Here is a 19207-nt window from a genome sequence, read left to right as displayed (position 1 = left end):
GGTTATGTCATGGTTTTTGGTCATGTTCTGTTTTGAATTTCTCCCTCAGTCAGACCAGTTTCAGGATGCCAGTAATTATGATCCACAGTTGTCTTCATTTCAGTTAATTACCATCAGTCTATTTAAGTGTCTGGTTTTCAGTTCTTCCTTGCAGGTCATCTGCTCTGTTCTGCTTTGGTACCCTTTTTTGTTTCCATGGTTTTGTTATGTTTTAGTTTATTTATTCAATATTTTTAAGTATTTTGTTACCACACCGGATCTTCTGAATTTTGGGTTTTACACCACCATCCTTCTACTTTCCTGTGCCCGTGGAGGATCACTGGGACTGCTCCTTCATGTTTCCTGTCCTGTTCCCGAGAAGGGTCACTAGGGCTACAATTAATGTTGCCATTCATCCCCCTTGGCTGTATTTCTTGTTCCAGGGGAGGGACACCGGGACTGCTCCCCTTCATGTGCCTTGTCTCTGTGGGGGTTGTCAGGACTTGTCCTGTTCATGCCTGTTTCTTTGGGGGGGGGGGGGGGGGGGGGGGGGGGTTCTGGGACCCCTCACATCTGGCTGCAGGAGCTTAAACTGTTTTCTGGACTTCAGTTTTGTTTCTCCATGTCACCTTCTCAGGTGTTTGGCAATGTGGGATCTGCTTCTGTGACCCTTGTGCTATCCTAGGCACTTTAACATTGGGAGTTGGGTCATCTAGACCAGTGTTTTTCAACCAGTGTGCCGTGGGAGATGGTCAAGTGTGCCGTGGGAAATTCCCCTCATTCACTGATCTAAAAACATTTCCCATCTCCAGGATTTAAGCTCTCTGTTCATCCAAACACGCCCTGATAAAACACTGAGGAGTTAAGAAAATAAAAGATCGTAAAATACTTTTTCTTTGCGTTTATTTTATTTTATTAAAGACATTATGATAAGAATAACGGTACAGTCCCGCGATTCAGCTGCAGCTTCGGCTGTATTTTGGAAAAGTCCCGCCCCTTTAACTGTCTCCACCAATCATTCTTGGGGGGCTTAATCACATGTCATCAGTCTGACCAATCAGAAGTGGTTAAAGTCTTCACTTCCTTGTCTCGATTTAGCTCGTAAAGTCGCTCAGTTCTAACAAAAATACCAGCTAAAGCTCGTCTTTAGCGTTGTAGCTTTCCAAAGAATCCGGTATCAGACCGTGGAACAAGTGAACAAAACAATGAAGCTCAGAGACGCGATCGCCGGCCGTTTTATGCACTACATCTCCCATGATGCATTGGGTTGTGAGAGTGACAGCGCACAAGGAGATCTGTTGTTAAACGTCTTGAAACCAACGAACACACATCAAACTGTTTTTAAATCTTCTAACTTAACTTTTATTGCATCTTTTAGAAAAAAACAGCTGCAGCTTCCAGCTTTTTCTGCAAAAATTATCTCAAAAATGCATGTGAGATTGCAGAGGGACTGTGGATCAATACAGACTATGAGTTTCTCTTTTTTTTTTTGAAGTTTTGGATGCTGGTGTGCCGCGGGATTTTTTTTAAGGTTAAAGTGTGCCGTGGCTCAAAAAGGTTGAAAAACACTGATCTAGACCCACTAGACAGTGCTCTGAACCTTTTTTCTTCAATGATTTGTGATCTTCACTGGTGTCCTTGGATTACATGAAATCTTTCCACCTTTATCCACCTTTGTCATAGTAGGGAGAACACGTCAAAGTAAGGGTGGGGTCTAAGACATCACAAGGGTTAAGTATCATGAACTTTTGTTTGGTTTTTGGTCATGTTCATTTTTTTTTTTTAATTGTCCCTCAGTCACACGAGTTTCCGGTTTGTCATGATTCACAGCTGTCTTAATGTCAGTTAATTTCCCTCAATCTGCTGAGGTGTCTGGTTTTAAGTTCTTCTTTGTCAGGTCATCTGCCCTGTCACCTTTTTGATTCTCCATGGGTTTTGTCTTGTTTCAATTTATTAAATGTTTGGAGTTTCTACCATGTCCGGTGTCCTGCGTTTTGGGTCCTATGCCACCAGTTCCTGACAGCTTCAGCTTCAAAACACAGAAAATGTGTCTTAATGATGACTAAGGCACACAGACGTTTTCCACTCTTTCTTTATATTTACTAGGAATGGATGAATAGAGATTGTGGGATGAGAATGATCTTGCTTTAAACAATGCTGATGCATGGACGGAAAGAAAATATTATCCATCAAAATCTCTAATTCCAGATTTTACATGGAGCTTTAAATGGTCCACATAGTGTACATTGTAGGCATCTTTATTAGATTTCTATTCAAAACCTGTAATTGTCAGCATTTGTTTTTTAAACAATGGATATAGTTTGTTCTTTAAAGTTGATGGTACCACAGTTTAATTGTGGCACAGTTTTATTTTTAAGACCAGTGCTATGATGCTTGGTGCATTAAAGTGGATTCAAAAGCCACACATTGAATGTTTGCAACAGGTCAAATGATATAAAATGTTTGCCTTGATACACAAGGCTGAAGATTCAACATGTCCAAGACTAAGTTAATTATTAAATGAGCAAGCTGCGCAATAATCTATAGCAAGGGTTTTTTTTGTATCCAAAATATCAGTACTATGAAGAAACCATTGAACAGATGTCACATTTTTGAAGAAATTTAGTTTAGTTTAGAAATAGTGTAAGACAAATTGAATGAAGCTTTATTTATATAGCACTTGACAACTTCTTCAGGGTACCAAAATGCTTCTCAATAAAAAAATAAGTTTAAAATTAGGCAAATAAGTAAGAACAACATTAAAAATGGCATAAAACTACAAAAAGCAGACAGCAATAAAATACATAAATGATAAATAAGAATGCAATATAACAAGTAAAATAAAATGCCACCAACCACTTAGCATTAAAACCCATTCTAAAAAGGTACGTTTTGGTTTGAGATTTAAAGCTGTTAAGGTCAGATATCATGCACTATTCTGCAGGAATGTTATTCCATAACTAAATGAGATTATACAGTTACAAAACTTACCTTATATAGATGACTTGGGTCAAAGTTCCTGTCCAGTCATGTTGCTTTCCACTCTTACTTAACTTGTGTGCATTTGTGAGCTTTAAGGACAAACACTAGGAAGTGGACCCATCAGAAGAACATAAAGGATATATAAAACCTTTTGTAAATGTAAAGTATCACTATTTTGACGTTAAGTTAGAAATGAATCTGTAAATTGTTGAATACATTGGAATGAAATTGTATTAAGTTAACTTATTATTATTTTTTTCAGATTTGGATTTTTTTTAGAAATGTTTTACATTGGCTGACATTACACAAAAACTATTTAAGAACATGTGAGATGCCAAAATGTTAAAGCCTGAAAAACAGAGGAAAAACATATATCTCAAGCGATTACCAAATAAAATAGTTCAAAACATTTTTTTAGATTCTATGAGAATAATTTTCTACATGGAATTCGATTTCCAGAAATCATTTGAGCTTTTTCGTTTCACAGATTTAGATTTCACTGATTCTGGGAATCTTTGCTAAGGCCAGCAACCAGGTCAGGGGTGAGCAGAAGAAGATGGATGGATGGATAGATTCAAAACATTTTATTGCATTTTTTTGGCAGTTCATTACTAATAATTGTATGTTTCTCTTATTTATTTTTTAATACAGTTTCTGTCCTTTTAGAGCTGTAAACTTCAAAATAAATACAACACTAGCAAATGCACTGCAACAAATTATTAATTTCACTGCACATGGCAATTGTTTACGTAAATATTTGGAAAAGGAACATTTTGTCTAAAGTCATTATATATATCATTGCACCTCAACTTTCACAGTATACTGTGTACTTCACACTGTTCCCAGTGTGTTCTTTGCTTATGCTCTCTATGTTAAGAGAATGCCAGACATTTCTCTTTAAACACAACTCTGAGGCTGATGTAATAAATTCCAGGAGATTAAGTGTGCATTTTCATAAAACAAAATGTATTCTGATATTTACTGGTGAAGAGTTTTTAGGTTTGTCAGATACTTAATAGTTTTTTTCTGAGTCACAGGGGCAAGTAAAAAAAAAATAAATCAGACTAAATTTGGCATAAATGAAAGAGTTTGGGAAATACTGGTGATACCACCGCTTTCAGTTTGTTTGGCCTAATGGCTTAAATTATTTGATATTTTTGTGTCAGATGTGTCTATCATCAAAAGTCACATTTTAAGAATGGACATTTTTTTAGATATTTAATTGGGCAGAAATTTATTTTAGTTCTGTTTGAGCTATTTGCTTGACTTTTCAATATATTGAGAAAGTGAATCTTTTTTTATTATGGTCCTAAACTTACTCTGCTATGAGTCTGTTTAAAGGTTTATGCGACATATGCAAGATTACACAAGAGTGGTGGTTTTTAATTAAATCAAGGTCAGGGTATGGTCATGAGTTACTTATCTCCACAGAGGGAAAGCATGTATGTCAATTTTTTTGAACTTGTTGCAACCCACTGAAGAATTTGAAAGCAATAAGTGGTAATGACAGCTTTTCGGACTTTTTTGTGTATACTCTTTCTATTCAGGGAAAATAAACTGAGCCTTTAGACATTTTAAAGCATGTTAGCAATTTGTCAAATAATAAAAGAGGCCTGAATCAACACAAATGTGAAAATTGAAGTAAAAACGTAAAAAGGCTTTAACCTCCAAAAAAGTAGGAGAATCTTCATCCATTCACGAATCTTTTTTTTAACAAACTTAGCAAAAAAAAGAAGCAAATTTATTTTTAGTGGAGTATTTCTTTGTTGCAAACCAACTTTTTAGCAACAAATATATTTCTGTATCAATCTTAATAGCTTTTAAGCAAGTTCTTGGCAAGTTTATTCCTACAGAACAATTTATGTTCAAGGTAGGAGTTCAAGTGAAGGATTTTTAGCTGTTGTAAACTGGCCAAAGAGATGCCTCAATAAAAGTATGTGGTCTCACGTCAAGAGTTCAAAACATTTTATTGATGGATTCTTCCGAACCTCAAATGATAGGGATGTGCACTTCCAACAAGCTCACTCCTGATTGGTGTGAGTGGATGCCAATGAAACTTTGACTCAGACAGATTTCGACCAATCACAGGTAACGATTTTACATTAGGCCGACAGATGATCTGGAAAACAAAGTTTCTGCAATCTGTGACTTTAAACATAATATGTTTTGTCCTCAAATCTTAAACCATTAAACGTACTGGAGATCCCTTTCCAAGCCTTTAGTCTTGATTTTAACTCTAACAAAATGGACACAGAGATTTTGCCTCTTTCTTTTCTCAAATGAATGTCATTTAATCTCAGTGCTGTGATGGTGCACAAAACCTGACTCAAAATTTACCAAAACATTTTTTAGCAGGACAAGAGCTGTTTCCAAAAACTTTAACAACTTTTTCTATTCTTAAAAAACTGTGTGGTGGCTATGGGCCAGTAGTTGTTCAAGACTGTTTGCATCCAGACTGCTGCTCTTCAGGAGAGGCTAGACGACAGTAGTTTTTGGACACGTCCCAGACTGTGGTGAGAGGTTAACCACACGAGTGAGTTGTGGTAACAAACTGTTCAGCATAGATTTTAGGAATCTGGTGGGAATGACATGGAGGAAAAGTGTGGAGAAACTCAGACTGGAGATGCTTTCTTGGACTGCTTTGTCAGTAACAGGTGTGAAGTGTGTCACCTCCAAGTGTTTCTTTTGCTGCACAGTTGTCATCTGTGTTGGGGAGTTTATTGCACGTTTAATATGCAGAACTATTTCATTATAAAATGTTAAATAAAGCAAAAGCTAAGTACTATCTATCTACTACCATTTTTATATGCTATAGGAAACAGGATAGTTAAAAAAATAAAACATGCTCAAATTTATAAAAGTTCATTTTCCATAACACTCTTTCAAAGTCTCATTGGCTTTGTTCAGCCTTACATTGTCAAAAGAATGCTAATAAAAAAAATAATGTGGCTCCAGTTTGGATGTCAGTAGAGGAGAAAAAAGTTGCAAACTAGCATTGCACTACAAACTATTTGAAACTTGCAAAGACTTAAAAATGTATTAGAAACTAAGTGAGCGACCTTGGGAGCATTTCCAGCAGACAACTCGAGCAGAGCGCTTTAACTGGTTAGTCCTCCCTTTGGGCGGTTCAGTCAATCTACTCACCTGTTCAGTGTCCTATTTAATTCCAGGCGTTTGTGTCCATTCCTTCTCTTCCTTTACCGCAAGCGTTGCGTTCGTCAACCCACCCTCCACCTGTGAGCTCCGTTAAGGGTAGTTTATTACCCAAAAGTTTTCTATGGAGATATTGTCTTATGTAATTGAACGGAGCTTTATGCCAAAATAAAAGAAAGTACATAAATTTCTTTACTGTATGAGTTGTCTGACTGAAAGATATTTTACTTGCTTATATGTTCCATCCATCCAACCATTCATTTTCTGAACATGTTTTATCCCTTACAGGGTCACGTAGCTGCTGGAGCCTCACCCGGCCATTGTTGGGGGAGGGCGGGGTACAGTAGGGCCACAGCTTATACTTTGTTTTAACTTAGTTTTTGCTCTACATCTTTCCAAGCTTTTCTCAAAATCAGCAAATTGAGAATTCTTTATCTCATTAAGAACTAGAATTTAGAAATAAGCACATTATTAATAGCATTGGTCGAAATCTCTATGCTCCAAACGCTTGACAATATGGAAAAACTTTACTCAAAAAACAGAAATTACTCTGTATTTTGTGGTTACGTTTGGTGTTTTAAGGTGTATTAAATGTTGACACGATAGACTGACTTTAATTTTCATTATTTTGGAAACAAAAAATTTGATTTATGTTTTAATGTTTTTTTAAGAATTAGTGCTAGTGTAAGATTTGTGAGGATTTTTAAGGATGGACCAAATACTGAGATCCTTTTTTTCACATTTTGCTCTGAAATGAGTCATTTCCACTCATGAAACTAATTTTTTGTCGCTGTAATCAAAGTGATGTCAATTGGCTTTGAGATAACAGGGATTTTAAGATAATAGGAACAAATTAAATTTTGTGTAAGCAAAAAGAACGTCTGCAGGTACCAATACAGAAAGAATGTGGCTGGAGTGGAAAGAAAGGATCAGATGTCCCGTTTGTGCCTCAGGCATGGAGATACTTCAGCTATGTAAATGTCATTAATACAAGACACAAATCCCACTGAGCAGAAACTCTTGACTGGTCTGATAGAATCCATCCTTACCATCAAAAACTCCCTCTGTAATTAGACATAGGATGTGGATGGAGTCTTCTGCTGGGCTGACGAGTGTTTGGGTTCAGCGTTAGCATGCTCCAATTCACCTGTCCCCATGAGGCACAGCATGCACCTCTCTTTTATACAGTTGGCATTTTCAGCTTCTTGAGCTCTCAGCTATGCGTCTTAAAAGGAGAGGACATTTGCTTTTAATCGGGGCAATCTGAATTGACCCCTGTGCCAACTAAACGACAGTTATTTTTAACTCGTACAATATTTTGAGGGTCATTTGATCATAGTACAAGAGTTAAATGGCAAGGCTTGAAAAGGTAGGAACACTTGAATGGAGTCGTTCTAGCTGTTTGCCAACGAGCCAGCCAATTCCCAACAATTTTGTGTCAGCCACATCCCACTGCTGCCGTCTGAAAAAGCCACATTTCACTGCACACGATGTGTTCAACAGGAACACCATTATGTTCAGCAGACCTGGTGGAAACCATGTCAGTGTGCGAGGCAAAGATTTAGTGGAAGCTTGGTTCCTTTGCTTTTACCAAAGCAGCCCCTCATTCACGGGCACTTAACAGGCAGATCAGGGAGGTGGGCAGTGTTGCTCGGTTGGCTCCGACTAATTTAACTGCTGCTGCCTGGCTTGGGTAATGGCTACAGGCTGGCATGAAGAATCCAGGCAAGCAGTGAAGTGAAACCACTCTAAAGAGTACAATCGGAACCCTACGTTTAGGCTGTGATGCAGCCACATGAAACTACAGAATGTGACTGACAACTTCAGAGATTAAACTGATTATTTTGTACTGAAGTGAACCAAAGTCCACAAGTTAGTGCAGTGAGATATTGGGAGTGTCATGTAAATTAGAGTTCAGTTCAAATAAGTGTGTTCCAGCTATGATTTATTTACTCTGGTATTGCAGATAAAAACTGCACGTACACTGTACTTTCCTTTAAATTAAACAATGGATGCTATCAGTGAGCTGTGCTGATCTCATCTAATCTGAGCTAAGAATGAATGCCATAGGCCATATCTGGTGGATTTAGAAGTAAAAAAATGGCTGGAATGTACATACCTGTTATCTGTTACACAAAATAAGGGTTTTTATTTGATTTATTTAATTATTTATTTACAATTTGTGGGTACATTTATGCACACATGTTAATAAAATATAAAAATATAACAAATAAGTTGAATTCACACATGTGATGCAGTATTCAAGCGGGGATATCTTATGATCTAATATTATTTTATTTTGGACATATGCTTTAAAGGAGAAATAAAACATTATAAATAAAATTGAAACAAGAAACCAGGAAATGTCTATAAGTCATAAAATCAGTTGCAAAAGTTTGCATACATTGCTGGCTTTAGAAAAAAATTCATTTCGTTCTAGTAGTACAATATTTATTTCTAATCAAATCAACATTTACATGAAATGAAATATAAATCTAAACATGACTTTAAATATATAATTTTAAAGACGAATGGAAGAAGCTTATGCTTATAAGAATCCAATCTCCCTCTCAACAACACTCATCAAAAATGTATTCACATCTTTATTAAAAAACAATAGCGCTGACTTTTGCTGCGAGTTGAGATTATATAGATACATTTTTAAGACATGCTATTTTATATAAAAAAAGAATCAGGAGACATTAAGCTGTTACTCCGTTTTGAATGTACTGTTCATTGAGTACATTCTACTGAACAAGAAGAAAATTACTCTTTTTTATTTCACTTTTCAGACTGTATTTGCAAAGTGCCCCCCCCCCCCCCAAATATTTTTTGAAATAAAATAAAATTGACAATTCTGGAATGTTTGATTTTAAATGTAGGTTTAGGACAAACCCTCAATCTTAAAATCACTTTATAGACCAGTAAATCTGACTTATAGGATTGTTAAAATAATGTTTCCCCTGGATTTATGTTAGATTTTGGTAAATAAAATTTACATAAATAAGTTACGAATGCCATTAGTTATTTTTTAATAATGTTGATAAACTACTTTATTTATCTTAATAAGACAGCAAAGTGAGAACTCTCTCTTTTACCTAGAATGGAGTGGAAATTCCACGCCACCTAGTGGAGGTAGTCGGTACTGTCACTCACCTCATAAGAAATGACCCCCTGAGCCTGCCTGCATGTAAGTCTTTTAAACCCCAGTTGTTAAGAATGCAATGTGCGCGTGCATGCATTCTTGGAGCTGGTAGAACGATAGTGAAATATAAAACATAGAGCAGAAAATTTACCAATAAATGACCCTGAGTACTGAAACAAACGAAGAAACAACACAACTAAGGGTGAAAAAGGCTTCTGCTGGTTATGTGATATTGCAGCCTGAAGAGTCACCTAGGTTTTTTTTTTTTGTGACAGTGCGGTGCCCTATTTCCAGGCTGCTCCGTTTACCTGCGCTTGGGCCCCCCCCCCCCCCCCCCTCATACCGCCCTCCCTCCCTCCTCGGAGTTTGTGTTGCACTCGTTGCAGTAGGAGGGTCCATGTGCACAGAATGACGTCGCTCTGACTGCAACTCCGACCGACTCCTCCGACTGTTTTTTTTTTAATTTCTCATTTTATTTATTTATTTTTTTCCAACTGTATTTTATTTTGAAACGCACGGACCCAGATTCGTTAATCTGCAAAATGACGGGCATAATAATGTGAGATGAAGTGCCGCGGTCGCCCGACCCGCCGCTGCCGTTCGTCCTGTCAGGAGCAGCGGCTCGCTGTGGAGGATTACTAGCGCTCATACGCAGCGGACTTCTCCACTGAATAGCTGTCAAACTGAAAAGTATATGTTGGAAACAGCAGGCAGAGCACGTTTGTTGATGTACATTGACTTTGCTCCGCGTGTTCTTTTTATTCCCCCCCTCTTCCTCTGGATTATCGCTGCCCAGCAACACAGCCACCTGACAGCTCTAAATGTCGTAATTAAGGTAAGCAGAGACGGAGCGTGCTGTTTGAGATTTTCTTGTCTTTTTGTGCTGGTTTATTTATCTGTTTGCCTGTTGTTATCAAAAGGCAAACTTAATACTTTTCAGTCCTACATGGAATATTGAAGTCCCAGTGCAGTTTATGTTGTGGAGAAACCCATCCAATAACTTTCATCCGGGACCGTTATCCCTGTTCTTCAGATGATAAAAACTTACCGAGAAGTTTACGTGGTAACATTAAAGGTTTATATCACACATTTGTGTTGCATATTCTATTTTTATGGTGACAATTTTCTTAAATGGCAACAGCTGTGGGCTGTTAAAATACACGAGAGTTAGAAAATAAGTATTTTCCCATTAATTTGTCAAAGTTCCTTCATCGTCCTAAAATGTCGTAAATATACAGTAAAAATCAATTTACTTTAATTTTTTATAATAGTACTTTTTTTACGCTTTATCCAGCGGAGCGTCGACATTGACAGATTTGCACAAACTGGGAGTAACAAACACGACTACTAGAGAGGAATTATGGAGACGAAACATTTATAAAGAAAGAACTTGATGCATTAAATAAATAACTTTAAGATAATTGCAAACACGAATCAGATATTTTAGATTTGTCGATTATTTTGGCTCCAGCTGTGAGCCTGAAGGTGTGCGCCTCAGCACGCGGAGGACACTCTGTGACGTATCACCCTAAAGCGGCGCTTCGTGTGAGCAACAGGTTGGTCTGTTTCATATCCATCCGCGTTTTGCATCTTTTGGAATATGATGTTAAAGTCGCTCCAGTGTCTTAAACAAGATTTCAAGTTGTGTCGCAGCAATGTTGTGGTCGCAGCAGCAATAACTATTGAGCGACAGCTTTCGGGCCAATCAGTGAATGCTCTGACGAATGCTCTGGATCTGTAACGGAGCTGTCCAATGGAGGCGCAGGAGGGGTAGGAATTTAAACAAAAAAAAGCACGCACGACGTCACGCAGACGATTTAACCCTTCAAGTGCAGTTGGCGTTAACATTACACGTTCCCTTTATCATCATGATTTTTTTAAAAGGACAATTCAGGTTTTCCTGTTATCCAATGTTCTACTTAAGTAGGAAAAGTGCAAAAGTTACTGATAAAAATGCAAGTATTGAGTTACAGTCTGAACGTATCTTTTTAAAAATAAAATGGAAAATAACCTATTAAAATAAAATAGGAGTATGATATTTTTACATGTTGAAATCAACTGTGGACAGTTGATTTTCAGCTATTCTACTAATAAGATTTAGCACAGCTACATTGTATGGAAAAAGGGTTAAAAATGTTCAAACATAAGGAAATTGACTGATACAGTCCACTATAGATAAACATACTGCTTTTTCTTCATAAATTAAAATACGGTCCAGTAAACTGACCCTATGAGTGCAGTCTCAAAGTAAGTTACTGAATTGTACGTACTAAAAGCTTTCTTTTTTGTTTTTTAAAACTACAGTGCACTTTATAATCCAGAGCACCTGAGGCACACTGGGTCTGTCAATTTTTTTTTAAATTTGCAATTAATTGTGGGTGTTATTGTAAATATAATAATAATAATGCTAATAATAATAATAATTGATACTTTATTTATCCCAAAATTGGGAAATTCTTCTCCGCATTTTGACCCATCCCCTGGGAGGGGGGGTGAGCTGCAGACGAGCCGCGCTGGGGGGTCGACAGCTGGGTGGGGAGAGCGGGGATCAATCCGCCAACCCTTCATTTGTTGGATGACCTGCTCTACCGCCTGAGTTAAACTGCTGCCCAAATAAGCCAACAAGGCTAGCGTGTCACGGTGTCGGCCTGCTTTTTTTTTTTTTTTTTGTGTTAATAATAATGTTGGGAGCTGGCATTATAAGAGTAACATTTGTTTTAGCAGTATCAATCTGTTGTTTTTTGTTTTATGTGTTGCAAAATAGGTTGGGAGTTGCAGGAATTGTGTATATACTAACGTGTTCCAAAAAAGTTGCAGACTTACTCTGGACAAAGTTAATAAAGTCTGACTGACTTTGCAGACTCTTTTGTCTTGCTTTGTCTTTGTCTTGTGCCTTATTGTTCGATGTGCCTTATATATGACCATTCATTGATGGAGCGTCTTATATTCCAGTGTGCCCTATAGTGTGAATAGGCTTATACCGTTAACAATAATAAAAATGAACCCAACAAAACTTCATATACTTTTTATATTGTTAACACTTAATTATATTATATTTCATATCTGATGAGATGTGTCAGAAAAACATTAATAAGAGCTAAATTATTCAAATCAAGATGATAAAGTTGCATGTGAACTCAAGTGTAGAGTGGACAGCAGTGTGAAAATAATTCTCTATACAAGCTAGAGTGCAAAATGAATACCCAGATGATGCATATATTTAAGTACCGAAAGATGACACATTTTCCCAAAACATAGCTCTTGTTTTATGAAATCACTAACCAAATCAACTTTACGTGTATCAGTTTACTTGATTGCTATAAGCTTTTATTTTGTTTTCCAGGTGAATCAATGAGTCAGCAATGGAAGCAAAAAGATACCAAAGCTTCTTTGATGGAGACGACACAGAGAACAAATGGTCTCAGGTCCCCAGTGATATGGAGTACTGCTGCAATACAGATGATTCCAGTCTGACGAACAGTGAAACCTTGATGGACATGGTCAATGTCAGCTGCTCTGCTGGAAGCCCCATTGCCGACAGCAAAGACAACAACTCTAACAAACAGGAGCAGCCAAGGCTTCAGCTCGGCAGGGACCAGCCATTTCTCCTCCCACATTTCAACAACTCCCTGCATGGTCATAAGCAGGAAATGGACTCCAAGGAGCTTTCCAAGACTGTGGCTGAGTCTATGGGCCTGTACATGAACGCTGCCAGGGAGGCTGACTTTGCTTTTAGCCAGCAAGGAGGCAACACAAGTCCTGGGAAGCTGCATCCAGTTAGTGGACAGCCTCCAGAGGAGAAGCGGTGTGGCTCAACAAAGAGCCCTAAGTTGAAGCCATTCAATTTTCAGCACCCTATCGCCACTCCAAGAGAATGCCCCTCTGCGGCTCCAGTTAGCTCTGCGTCCATTTTGGCCTCCTCTCTGTCCTGCAGTCCTAAGACCTCTAGCTCAATGTCCAGTCCTGGAGGAAGTAACAATATGGTGTCATCTACCACAAGTCCTTCCACATGTTTTGGACCACAGTGCTCGGCCGTCAGTAGTCCCGTCAGCCAGACCTCATGTGCTGCAACTCTAGCCAACATCAAGCGTAGGAATTCCGTCACATGTAGCCCTGTAGAGTCCTGCACGGTTGGCTCACCCCCACTTACAAGCCCACTAAATATCATGAGGTCACCAATGTCCAGCCCTCACAGTATGAGCAGTGTGAGGTCCCCTCCATCCTGCAGCACTACATGTAACATTAGGTCATCTGTGTCGAGCCCCACTGGTGGCAGCTGTACCGGTGTCCCCAACAACTGCTGCTCAGTAAGACCCTCAAACTCTAGTCCGACCACAGGGGGCACCTTGGCTGTCAGTAGCCCACATAATCCTTCCTCTGGTGGGTTTTCTGAATCCAGTCCTGCTGGTGGGTTGGGTTTGGTGCAGAACGATAGCAGCAGCCCAGAGGTCCCGGGGCTGACCAGAGACACTAACTTCAAGAACTTTGAGTTCCCTAAAGTTGAGATGGTAGGTGGGGAAGTGTTCAGTGTCGGCTTAGATCAGATGGGCATGGTTAAGTATATTAAAAACGAGCCAGAAAGCGACTTCAGGAGCATGTGTTTAGGCAGCTCCAAATGTAATACAAGTAGCACACCGTATATTACACAGATTAAGAGTGAACCAAACAAAGGGGAGGGATGTATGAATCAACAGTCCTACGATGAGCAATCACCATCCCTTGATCTCTTCCCTACGTCTGATACCACATATCTGTCCTTGAGGAATAACATTGATGAATACAATCTCTCTGGGATTTTAGGACCCCCTGTGTCCTCAATGAATGGAAGCTATGAGCCAGATATGTTTTCCAGCAACGTCCTGTCAAAGGGGGTTAAGCAAGAATCAACTGATGGCAGCTATTTCCAAGAGAACAACACCATGCCCACATCCGCCATTGTTGGAGTTAATTCTACCGGACACTCGTTCCATTACCAGATTGGAGCTCAAGGAACGATGTCATTCACTCGGCATGATGTGAGGGACCAGTCCAACCCTTTGTTGAATCTAATTTCACCTGTAACGGCGTTGATGGAGTCGTGGAAATCCCGACCAGGCATGCCACACGGGTCATTTTCAGCCAGAGGTGAAGGGTATCCAAGTCAAAACTGCATTGGTGACAACATGTCCAGGTAAGAGAACATAAAAAAGCATGTCTCTGAAGAAACTTAAGACCTGTGTCTGAACAGTGAATGCCTTTCAAAGACATCCCTATCTGCATGCATTTAGAGTCTCCTCTATTGAGGGCTGGTACGTCATGGTCAGATCCATACTGTGCAGACATGTCCATGTTTATCTTTGGAAGAGTAAATAACAACAGGTGCAGAAGGACTTGGAAGGACAAAGGGATGCTGGCTGTTTGCAAATTCACCAGGAGTCATGTCGTATTTACAGTAGCATGTCATCACAGCATCATCTCTGTTGATGCCGCACCATCATCTGTTGTAGTGTTGTGCAAGGTTTTTACCTCTGTGTGCAAGATGAAACATGACGTTTTATCCATTTTTTTATATAGGAGTCTGGCTTTGGACCTTTCAACATGTGGACATAACTATTATAAGCTTATGGTTGCTTGAAAGCTACTGATATATAAATAATTAATCACATGTTTGTTTGTTTTTGTAATTGATTTGACAGTTGATTTTGTGAGGGTGGGGCAAACAGACGACAGGAAATGAGTTTATGATTGATGCCAGTCTGGCAGAGCAAGAACCACAATTTCTCCTTTATTTTTTATTAAACTTTTATATTCCAAATAGGGGAAACTTTATAAAAGTTTTGAAAATGACTATTTTGAAACAGTATTTAGTGTCATAAAGGGGACAGTAGTTATAATATTCAGAAATACAGATATTTAAGGACTGTGTGTAAAATTACCTTTTCCAAATTAAAGCAGCCCATATTTATTTCCTGTTTATGTGCAAAATTTGGTTTTCATAATGTGAATTCTATTAAAACAGTTCAATACCATGAGCAATGTAAATAAAAACGAAAATTACTTCCGGAGAAGGGATTTTTATAGACATGTGGGCTGGGATGTTGTACACTGCTTTAGCTGAGGCTCGACCGTGACGAGTCCAAAATGAGTTTGCAGCTGTGATTTTGCAAAGAAGCATAAAATAGAGCTTTGTCAAGGGAAAACCTTTTTCTGGAGATCTCTCATGTTCAGTTGACCATTTTTAATTTTTTTCTGCTCAGTTGCTGTCATGTGGGATACAAGTTTTAAATTAAGGGGCTTGCAAAAGTCAAGTTTGCCCAGTGTTTGATCACTGCATGCACCGTTTGGGGATAAACATGGTGCTGCAGCTAGAAGATGCATCAATTAACTGCTTTTGCCTCTTTTTGGTTGTTTTCTGTAACTTTTTATTTCTAGCCACTTGTTGTGTTTCTATACAATAAAGTGAGAACAATTTTTCAATATGGGTTCTTGGAATATTAATATGAAGTCTTAGTTTTACTTTTTGCATCCTAAAACCACATGGGAAGGAGTTTTCATCCTTAGGTATGGCCTTTTCTATCACAAAAATATGTTATAGACTTGCAGTTCTGTGTTCCTGCTCCCTGGTATTTGCATCTGTTTATTTATACTGCAAGTCACCTTATTGTGGTTTTTCTATTCTTTCAGTTTGACGTTTTCATACAGCTTTATATGTGCAGTACACTGCACACTTGTCTAGAGAGTAGCTACTCCATTTGTGTTTGTGCATGTGCTATAACAAGGCTTGCAGCTCTGTGGAGACTGATACAGCCCTGTTACCTTGGAGGCGACCCATATGGCAGGAGCCAAAGCGATGTTGACGGGATCGCTGCCACCTTGGTCCTAATGAGATCCTGCTTAGCCCTTATATCAGACAGGATGACAGAAAGAGGTGGGCCTCATGGCAGCTAGCCAACCAGACTCAAAATCAGACAGAACGAGAAATAAAGATGCAGTACAATCACACAAAGCCTATGTGGTACAAACATAAATTCAGCCCAGAAGCCCAAAAATTTTTAAATAAAAAACAAACATACAAAGTCAAAGAATTTCAAGAATTAAAGTTCTTAAGTGCTTTCTGGTTAAATTACAGCACAATCAAAAACAGATTTAATTTTGAAACAGTTGTCACCTGCACCTGCATGCATTCATAATTTTGTTAAAAATGGTAAATAATGTGGTCTCCAAAGGTTATTAAACATAAGAGATGGTCAGAGGATTCTTCAGCAAGTTATTAAAATAAATACAAATTTTGATCTCAGAGCCACTAGGGTGGGAGACCACACAGTGGTAACTTGTTTTGTTGGCTATGAATTGATAGTCTGACCTTTTTGGGAGGAATTTGCTGCTGTGTGTGTAGTGTGAGAAATAAAGAGCAACTGTTACCATGTTCAACTTCCAGGGTCTGCTATGCTATAGAGTTTCATCAATGCTCTTGATCAAGATGTGATGACAACATTTGCCTTCTAACTCTGCAGTCTTATGTTCTGGGTTTTTGCAGGGACGAAAAGCAAAACTTGATGTGGATGTCAGAATCTTCCATGCTTTTATGGTGCAAATATCACAGTTTATTTTCATTAAAAGTTCTTTTGCTTTTTAAGTCCGTCAGTGGTCTGTATCCTGCTATATCTAGTGTGTCCCCACACTCTTGTTGCTTGTTGCAATAGCTCTCTTCGTGTCTCTCTCTACTGTTTTCTGCAATTGGAGAGATTTATTTTCTGCCTTTGTGACTTTATGTCTTGCTTTTGGTGATTTTTAGAGACAAAAACTGTCAATTAAGGCTTTTAAAACACAAATGATGAATAGAATCAAAGAGGGGGACAGCAAAGGTGTAAAGCAAGGACAAAATGTAGAACAAAGAAGTCTAAATTATTTCATTTCTCCTTCTAAAGTGGCATGTGGGAAGACTAAAACCAACCCTTACCAAGTATAACATTGCATTTCGCAACTTGCAATGAAGTGAACAATCATTACCTAAATTAGGTGATCAGTCTAGCATTGCTATTTAGTTTTCCTTTGCATAAATTGGAGAATTTGCCAATCAATAGTATCTGCCATTAGGTTTTCAGAAATATTCAACTTACTGTGGGCCATTAAAAAAACTGAAAATATAATGGCACCTAAAAAAAAAATCTTAACTTCTCAAAAAAATAGGCAATTTTAAACAAACTGTCTAATTAACATATTCTGACACAAAAACTACCACATTTTCTGGAGGGTTCCTTCATTTTTACCTGACATCATTTCACATTTGTCTTTAACTACTTTTAATTTTTTTCGAGGTACCTTAGACTGAAAATGCAAGGAATCTTCCTTGCATTTTTGTATGACAGAAGACAAATATGCGGCAAAAACTGCCAAACTCTGTGGCTGCTAACTCGCACTTCACTGTTCTGAACAGTTTATGTACCACTGTTTAGTCCTACTTATATCCAATATTCACCATAAGAGAGTCGGAGGATGCTTTTAAGGAGCATGCTCATGCCCAGCTCCTACGATCCGATTTTGTAGAGTTGGCAGAATCTTGTTTTATTAGTTTTGTTTTAACCATCGGAATTTGAACACCTTAGAAGCTTGCCTCTGGAGTTACATCATGTGGCGCCATTACTGTTGATGACGCAAGCAAAGTGATCCATCTCAAACTGCCACCTATCTTCGACATGATCAATTACCTTAACTCATGGTGTAAATAAAATAGACAGTCTTGCAGAAAAGTATATCAGGAATAGAGTCTTCCATGTTTTTACCTTAGAGTCTCTACCAGCCTTTCAGACCAAAGTGGGATAAGAGTTTGTAGAATATGGGGGCATACAGATTTAAAAAACCTACATTAATGATCCCACTGCTTACAGGTTACAAATGGTGTAATCCTGTCAGTTTGACTGTTTAGAATAAGATCTACTCTCCAGACACTCGACTGTTAGCTTTGTTTTTGTCAAAATGACTGAATCGACTCAGTTTATATATATTTTGATTTGGAGTAGGGCGGCTTGATATGAGAAAAACTTGCGAGATGCAATATTAGTGATCAATATTGCGATGACGATGAACAAATATATGAACAATATGGCAAAACAACCAAAAACATTTCAGTGCAGTTTAATTTAAATTAGTCAACATACCTTAAATTATACTCTAAATGAAACTAGTCTACATGGGAGGCAAGCATCTAACATAAAAGGGCTTCATTCGATTGGTCAAATGCATAAATGGATTTATTTTTGATTTGCTAAATACTTCAAGTTGCCATAAGATTGTTTAAGCCCATTTAAAGGTAACCATTTATTGCGATTTTTGCTTTCTTTTGTGAGATGCATATTGCACGGTTCAGTATAGCGAAAAATTTGCGATTAATTGTGCAGGCCTAATTTGGAGGCATTGAGCTTATCGGCGGCTGTCGGTGCTATAAATGTAATTAGTAAAATTTAAAGTAAGCCTAATATGAAAGTAAAAGACATTTCTTCTAGTTTTAGGAAATTTTAACCTTTTTTCTGAAATAGAAACAATCCAAAGAACATCTCTGTCCATCCTCCTTACAGAGCAGATCATGACTTTGTTTTATCAGCCTTATGCTACGTAAACAGAATATGTGATGCATGTTCAAGAACCTGTGTTGAGCTTTTATCATGTCTTCAGTTGAAAGAGGCTCTGTGCGAAATCTTGAAGTGGTGCAGTCGTGAATCTTGCTCCAGGCTTTTTCTTTCACAGTTCTGATCTATGTCATATAATTCTGGCCAGGCACAAATGGCAATTATTAATTTCTCCTCCATGATCAATTTTCAAATGGTTGTTACTTGTGTTAATGAAAAGGGATGCAATCCATACATCACTATCAAATCTCAGTCCCTGATTGCTTTATATTCAACTGGTTTAACTTTCAACGTGCGTTCAACTGCTTCACATTTTGTGCGTAGAGCCTGAAAATGGAGCTAT

General features: G+C 38.1%; 1 protein-coding gene across 2 annotated transcripts in view; it reads left to right on the top strand.

The window, feature by feature from the left end:
- Window positions 1-9650: 9650 nt before the first annotated feature.
- nr3c2 (nuclear receptor subfamily 3 group C member 2) overlaps window positions 9651-19207 on the top strand; it is an 84824-nt gene continuing 75267 nt past the window's right edge. The window contains exons 1-2 of one of the 2 annotated variants that reach the window (XM_023964762.1): window positions 9651-10094; window positions 12603-14429. In XM_023964762.1, coding sequence (XP_023820530.1) covers window positions 12622-14429 — 1808 coding nt within the window. In that variant the 5' untranslated portion in view covers window positions 9651-10094; window positions 12603-12621. 2 annotated transcript variants of the gene reach the window in all.

Source organism: Oryzias latipes, chromosome 1 (assembly GCF_002234675.1).
Source record: "Oryzias latipes chromosome 1, ASM223467v1".
Lineage (NCBI taxonomy): Eukaryota > Metazoa > Chordata > Actinopteri > Beloniformes > Adrianichthyidae > Oryzias > Oryzias latipes.
The sequence above is the reverse complement of the archived record's forward strand: the minus strand, read 5'-3'. Positions and strand labels throughout refer to the sequence as shown.